Source organism: Pteropus vampyrus, unplaced genomic scaffold, assembly GCF_000151845.1.
Source record: "Pteropus vampyrus isolate Shadow unplaced genomic scaffold, Pvam_2.0 Scaffold1, whole genome shotgun sequence".
NCBI lineage: Eukaryota > Metazoa > Chordata > Mammalia > Chiroptera > Pteropodidae > Pteropus > Pteropus vampyrus.
This window is the reverse complement of record NW_011888782.1, coordinates 23,640,452-23,647,977: the sequence shown is the minus strand read 5'-3', so window position 1 is coordinate 23,647,977 and position 7,526 is coordinate 23,640,452. Positions and strand designations below refer to the sequence as shown.

General features: G+C 54.4%; 1 protein-coding gene across 1 annotated transcript in view; it reads right to left on the bottom strand.

Moving 5' to 3' along the window:
• ADCY5 (adenylate cyclase 5) overlaps window positions 1-7,526 on the bottom strand; it is a 138,446-nt gene that overhangs the window by 6,573 nt on the left and 124,347 nt on the right. The window contains exon 19 of the mRNA XM_011355235.1: window positions 835-1,098. Coding sequence (XP_011353537.1) covers window positions 835-1,098 — 264 coding nt within the window. The remainder of the gene's footprint in view (window positions 1-834; window positions 1,099-7,526) is intronic.

The window sequence follows — 7,526 nt, the reverse complement described above, 5'->3', positions numbered from 1 at the left end:
GGCCCACCTCCACGGCGAGAGCCTCTGGGACCAGGTCACTAGTCACTTCTGGATCTCTTGCCCCCAGGAAGGGCTGGTGGCCATCTCCCCCTGGCTGGCTCACATCTCCATCCCTCCCAGGGAAACGTCCTCGCCTTCTCGAGCGGGACACCTTTCTCCTATCTCTAAGATCTGCTGGAAGCCTGCCCAGACCCACTTCAGCCAACTCCAGTTACCCTACTGCCCCAGGGGTCCATGGGCTGTTTCTGAGACTGTCTGGTCCCAGCTTCATCATCCCTCTCCTCCCTGCACTCCATGCCCCAGGCTCTGGGTTCCCACTGGGGTCGTCCCTACACTGTGAGCTCCCAGGATCCCCAGTGCCTGGCGCACATTAGCTGCTCGACAAGGCTGTGATACACATATGAAGCAACGACTTTGTTTCTGCCTCCACTGTTCAGGGTTTTGCATCTTTGTCCTGCCTCCTCCCTCAGCCTGGGATCCTCGGTGGCAAGAGAATGGTGGATGATGGGAGTGGTTGGCAAGTCAGCCCGGCAGGGCCTCGATGGGTAGCTGAGGTGCACAGACTGCAAATTCAAACAGCCTGGGCTGAAACCCCAGCCCTGCCACTTACTGGCAGTGGCCCGAGGCAAGACACTTCACGTCTTTGGGCCTCAGTGTCCTCGTCCGTAACATGATAGGGGAAGTAATGTCTGCAAGGTGCCTATGACAGAGCTTGGGACACCACGGTCAGGACTCCTGACATCACTGCTCATATCTGGCGATGGTGAACGGGGGCGTCAGATCTCCGCATCCCTCCCACCCCAGGGACCCAAGTGCCCCGGCCCCGCTCCTCACCTCGTCGAAATCGGCGATGATTTCATTAAGCAGCCGCAAGCACTCGACACCCTCGTTGTTGGCCTCCAGCTCCACATAGAACTCGGAGAAGTTAGCGATGGAGGCGAACATGACGGCCACGCACTCACACGACTGATAGTAGAGCTCGTCGTTGCGCCGCTCACGGGCCAGGAAGTGGGCGGCCACGTCCTTGGGCAGGATGTTGTGCAGCAGCCGCCGGTTGTAGGCCTGCAGCTCCTCCATCTCCTCCTTCTCCTCCGTGGCCTGGGACAGAAGACCCGGTCAGAGGGAGGGGGCGAGTGGCATGCTACTTAGGAAAAGAGAGTGTGATCCCCCTAAATGCCAGCATGTGCCCGAGATTGCGACAAGTGCCCAGCTTTCTAGCCCCTCTCTGCTGCCTCTACTTCCCACTTCCTATCAAGAGCAGCTATTGCTTTGACCATCAGAAAAGAGACAGATTTGTAAGTATCTAACTCTCCCCCGCCTGCCTCTTGGAAAGTGACACACATGAGAGTGCTGATCCTGAAGCAGGACATTCCTGAGTGGAAGCAGTTCCCAAAGCGGGGCCCGGAAGGATCCTGTCTGCCTAGGACTAGAATGAGGCAGTAGATTAAAGGGATAGTCCAAGACCACACCCCAAACGGCCCGCCAGCTACCCACGTGCTCCTCAACTTTTCAGTTTTCTCTTCATAGCAAGAAACACAGTCAGAAAAGCAGTTTGATAAAGACCACTTTAACAGACTGACCCCACGGCCAGATGCAGCCAGGCAAGGCCAGGAGGTGCTAGAGTCCTGAGGTGCCACCCAGGGCAGGGCGGGGCAGGGACATTGCCTCTGACTTTCATTTTCCACTACTTTGGATCCTAGATCTGTGCAATTGGGGTTTGTGGTCACTTACCCTCCAAGTTAAAGGGACAATGCAGAATCCCTGGGTCAAGAGGCCAGTAGTGGCCCACAGGTTGAAGCACAGAGGTAATCCTGTGCCAAGGCGTGCAAGAAGCCACCTGATCAGAGCGTTCATGGGACATAGGGGTACAGAGTGGCGTCTGCTGGTTTCCTCTCCCTTGATGGTGAACAAAATGGCCCCTTTAACTGGGAGTGACCACGTTGGTAAGGCGGTCAGGGAAAGGATCATTAGCAGAGCTGTCTAAAAGATCTAGCTAGCCTACTTGGGCCTTCCCCAACTAAATGTGGAGGGCTTTCTATTTGGCTGCAACTAGAACCTCCAAAAGGGCCAGGACTAGTTCTCGGGGTTTGGCTCTCCCAGTGGGTGGTGGCTGCCTGTGAGGAAGGAGCAGGCACACCCACCCAAGGCCACAGGACCTGGGTCCAGCAAGGGAGGCAGAAAGCTCAGGGACGCCAAGGCTCAGAGGCTCGGTCTTGCTCCTAAGGTGAGAGAACCCACAGCTCGCCACTCCTGGAGCCACTAGAAACATGGCCTTGAGGATGGGGGTCATGCCTCAGGAAGCTCCTAGACCCTCAGAGGCCAGGTAGGTCCAGTGGGCATGAGCTCTCTCCCTTCCCTGGCATACCAGCCCAGGTGGCCTTTACTCCTATGAGGTGGGACACTTGGACCATCTCCTTCCCAATAAATCAGAGGCCCCTGCTCCTAGCTCTGGAACAGGTGTGCCAGAGGGAGAAGTCTGAAGTTGGAATCCCTGTACTTCTCAAAGACTATCCCATGGAGAAGACCTAGCTGGTCCACCTGCCTCTGCAAATGCACCAGGCTGCCCACAGTCCTGTACCTGCTGCCTGCTGAGACCACATGCCAATGGAATCAGGGACACTCCAGCCCAGCAGGTGGCAGAAATGTGACATGTGCCCTTCCCAGAGAGCAACTGCCCAAAGTGTCAGGCAGAGTGGCAGGAATACTGGGAACAAGGCTACTGCTGGGAACAGAGGCCAAGTCCCCAGGCCCTGGCCAGATGCTTCTGCCACATCTGGGGAACCCTGCACCAAGCCATGCCGGGCAGCTGCCAACATAGCCAGATGCTTCCAGGGTTGGGTTCCAGCTGGGCAGGAAGGCTCAGGGGTCCACAGCCTCTTGCTGGTCTTAATAACGTTAGTGTTGTTGGAGGCGGACAAGAGTGGGCTCCCCCTTGAGAACTGAGACCAGTGGTTCAGCCAGGAGGGGGCCTTGAGGGTAAGGGTGGTCCTTGTGCAGCTGTTTCAAGGAAGCTAAAGACCCCAGGCTTCCCCACCTCCCTGTCAGCACCCACCCACCCACCGTGACCAGAAGTCTAACAGCAAAATAGGCTGCTGGGTGAGAATAGGGGTGGAGCACTAGACCAAACCTGACCTGCAGTCAGGTGTCTGTAACTGGTATTTATGTGATGTTGTCCTTCTGTCCTCAAAGCCTCAGAGAAGGATGGGAGATGAAGGGACATGGAAGAATCATGAGCCTGTCAGGAAGCTGCAGGGGACAGAGGCTGACACACCAGCAGGTAGAGGCATGCTCATCCACACACTCACACACATGTACACAGACCTTAATTATTTTCATAATGGGGTGGGGGGCAGGTCCAGCCTTTTCCCTTCTAACCTTCCCTTCCTTCCCTCCCTTGTGCACAGCCCTCGGTGCGTGAGGAAGCAAAATGATCAGAGGAAGGGGTTCTACATGTGGCATGCGCAGCATACAAGAAACAGGGAAGTAAAGAAGGGGGAGATAGCAAAAAAAGGGGTTGGAGGGGTTGGGAGGTTGGTTCCACTGAGCAAATGAGTAAACATATGAAAGATAACGAAAGCTAGGTCTCTCACTGCCAGAGACGTTTGTAAGCAGGGAAGGAGAGAAGGCTAGAAAGAAGCCCAAGGTGTCACATTTGAAATGGAAGTACTGATATATACTCGTGGTTTTAAGTATCAACAGAGATGTTGGAGGAATATCCATACATGTGCATGTGTGTATACACGTTTACTTACATGTTCATTTACACTTACATATACTTCCTAGCTTTGTCCAGAGAGAGGACCTAGAACAGTGAGCGCAATGACTTCCCTGATCTTGGTTTCTAAATACCGTTATCCACTAAAAAGAACTGGGGCTCTTTGAAGAAATCGCTGATTCCTGGGCTGGAGCAGGGAAAGTACCTGATGAACCCGAGACATCGTCTTATGCCAGAAGGTAAAAAAATGTTCAAAGAACGATGGAGACATGGCAAAGAACACAGAAGCCAACTTGAAGAAACAAACCCAGCACAATTCAAGCATTAAAATAATGAGGTGCAGATTAAAACCCACTGAATTTGATAGGGATCTATGAGTCCATGCTGATATAGATAAATGAGTGATTAAGTAAATAAGTGGAGAGAAGGAGGATTTTCCTTAAAGCAGAATGCCAATTAACAAATGTGGAAGAAAGGATGCATATTGGTCATCACTACCTGGAAGGCAGGAGTCAGCCATGGATGCTCGGACTGGTGGGCGGAGATTTGCTGAGGATCAGCATATTGGTGTAATATCAGAATACCTTTCCACAAAATGCTAATCAAATGCAAAGGGGAAGACGGAGACTTGGCACTGGAGAAAGCTGGCAGACGCCCACTTGAGTGGGAGGTCAACATGAACGTCTCCGGGGGTGGGACAGGTCAACACAGTGGAGTCTCCAGTGCGATGCACCGAGTGGGCTCAACGCCATGTCCATGCTTTCCTCCAAGAAGGCGTGGCCTGAAGCTGGACATGGGAAATGTCAACGGACCTAGGCCGAGGGTCACAGAATAAGGCCCTCTTTAAGACTGGCAAGGACCGAAAGGCAAGGGAAGACTGAGGAGACACAACTAAATGCAGAGAGCAGGGTGCACACCTGGATAGGGCCCCGGGCCAGAACCGGGATCACCGGCAAGATTTGAATAGACTCTGTGGGAGGCATGGTGCTACACTGGTGCTTGGTGATTTCTTGATTGGGAGGTCGAGTGGGGGTAGTGTAAGGAGTGTCCTTCCTTTTGGAGAGTAGACACTGAAGATTTGGGGGTGATGGGGCATCATGTCAGAAGGGAGGCGATTGAGCAAATGGAGAAAAATGGGGGGATCTGATGAAGGGGCCGCTAGAGTTCTTTATACTGTTCTTGTAAATTTTCTGTAGGTTTTAAACTACTTTTTAAAAGTTCCTCACCAAAAAAAGAAGACAGAAGTGGTGGGTGGGGAGGGGGGAGCACGGGCGCAGGGAGGGAGGAGATCAGGGAGAAGAGGTCAAGCAGTGGAACTAACCTGTTTCCGAGGCTACAAGTGGAGAGGAACACTAATAACGCGAGTGCCTCTGGGACTGAAGACATGGAGGGGAATGACTGAGAACAACCTGGTCCCCAAACCTCCCCACAACCTCAGCACTACTGGGCGGCCGGGCTATAGCCCAGGGATGCTGGAAGGAACGGAACGATGTGGGCTTATGTGCGAGGCCTCAGACCCAGGGGCCTGGAGGAGGCCAACACACCCCTTCCTGTGGCAGAGGACAGACCCTGCTACTCTGGCTGTTTCGAGCCTGAAAGGTTCCAACCCGGCTGAGAGCTGGGAGGACTCAGCTATCTGGGAGAGGCTGGCAACCGCCCTGTGTGTGGCTCATCCAGGTCTTCACCTTCAAGCTCCAGAGGCTGCACCTGGCTGGGAGCTGAGACAAAACTGCTGTTGCCGTAGCACTGGGGGGATTAGGCATGAAGGGGCAGCATGTCACAGAGAGGCTGAGTGGCAGGCTCGCCCTTCCTTCGCTGCCGACGCTTTATCAAGGTCTTTGCAACACAACTCAGTCGCACCACAGCAACTATTTTGGGACGGGCTTCCTGGGGGCTCACGGGGGAGGCAGGGTGTGTGCAAGCAAAGCAGAGGAACCTTGGCCTCAGGTCCCACAGGGCCTGGTCAGCCCCTAGGAGAGAGCTGGGGCCTCCTAGGAGCTTCCCCTGGGAGCGGGGTGAGAGCGAGGAGGAGGCTGGGTGGCTGCTCCCTGAGAAGAGACATATGCAGCCTCACACTAGATGTCCCCAAGGTCCCTCCCCATCCGGGGCCTCTCAGGAGCGTTCCAAAAGGAAAACATGTTCTCCTGATTCCAGGGTGTCCCCACTGGAGACCCCACTGGGGACCTCAGCCAGACATCTTGCAAAACACCCAATAGGAGGGCAACCCTATGCCCCAACTTCACTCAGCATCCAGTGAAATTCCAGGGCCTCACGCCCCAGCCTGAAGACTTTAATCTCAATGTTAATAAAAAGTTGAGGATGGAGGAAGTCTAAGCCAGTTGCAGATGAGCTGGAGAAGAGGTCTGGACGTAGGGGCCAGGCCAGCGGAGGCAAGGACGCCAAGCTAGGCTATGTCCTGCACGGAGCTGGGCTGGAATAACAGGTCTGAGGCAGCCTACATAGAAGACCAGGCTTTCTCACAGTGAGTGCCCTTGGGCACTCTCTCCTGGACCTTTTGAGGTGGCCCGCCAGGTAACAAGGGGCCACAGGGGCTGCTGCTAGCACCTGGAGCACCCTGTGGGTGTGGTCCAGGGGCATTCCGTCCTCTAGTTGGACAGGCTCAGGGTGCAGAGCATGAAGCTGAATGTCAGCCCTCCCTCAGCACCCAGCACAGGTCAGAGCTGTGGCCCTAGCACCCCACCGCCTCTGCCCCTGCCTGGATGCATACGGTATTTATGACTTAAGAGCCTATCTCCTGGGCCCATCGGAGCCCCAGCACTGTTGAGACTGGGTTCGTCTGATAAGCTCTGGGGTTTTGTCTCTTGGCCCCAGAGAGCAGGGAGCAGACTCTCTGGGACATGGGACATGAGTCAGTTGGGACAAAGCCTGAGAAGGACACTTGGTCAGTGCAGAACTAAGGCCCAGCCCAGCCCAGGTTATGGACTCGCTGACTCACGAAGGGCCTGGGTGCCTCCCCCACCCCAGTTCCAGGCCCTGGGCCACCCACCTGCAGTTTCCAGAGGAAGTCGAGGCGGGCGGTGGACTCCACCTGCTGGGCGTGCAGGTACAGGGCCAGCACAAAGACTGAGATGACAATGGGCGTCACCACCTTCAGCGCCACTTTGGTCGCGTGCTCAGGGCTGCGGGCAGGAGGTAGATGCCCTGGCACCTCATGGCAGACTCCAAGGCCCCCTCAGGTCTATTGTCTTCCTCCCTCTATGGCACCTCCCTCTCCTCACCCTCCTGCCCAAACTTTGCCCAAGGTGTGCCTTCCTGGCTGGCAGCTCTCCGCCCTTGCCCACACCTGCAGCTCAGCAGCCCTTACTCCTCTCCTGATGCCTTACCCTCCATCACTGGGGAGCTTCCCTCTGGAAGAAAAGTCTCTGGGCAACCTTGAGCAAATCCCAAAGTTATCTCTGAATATTAGTTTCCTAATCTGTAAAGTAGGATAACAATGCCCACATTTCAAAGATTGTGGTTAAGAATTAAAGATACTGTATACAAAATCCCTTTTATAATATCTGACAGAAGAGTAAAGACTCCAAAAGTGGGAGCTATTATTGTCTAATTATATTTCTGTTAACATTTTAAATACATAGTCCTAATAAAAGCAGCTACCCCAAACACTGCTCCCTCTGTTAGCAAAGAGCCCAAATCTCAGTGCTGTGTAGACTCCTGGCCAGCAGCAGACCCCATGCAGGGCCTACCCTACACACCCCTTTGCTCCTTTCCTCCAAGGTAAGGAGGCACCGATTCTGTTTTCCTGGGCCTGGGGTCTCACACACACTCCTGGGAAGATCTTGAGGCTAAA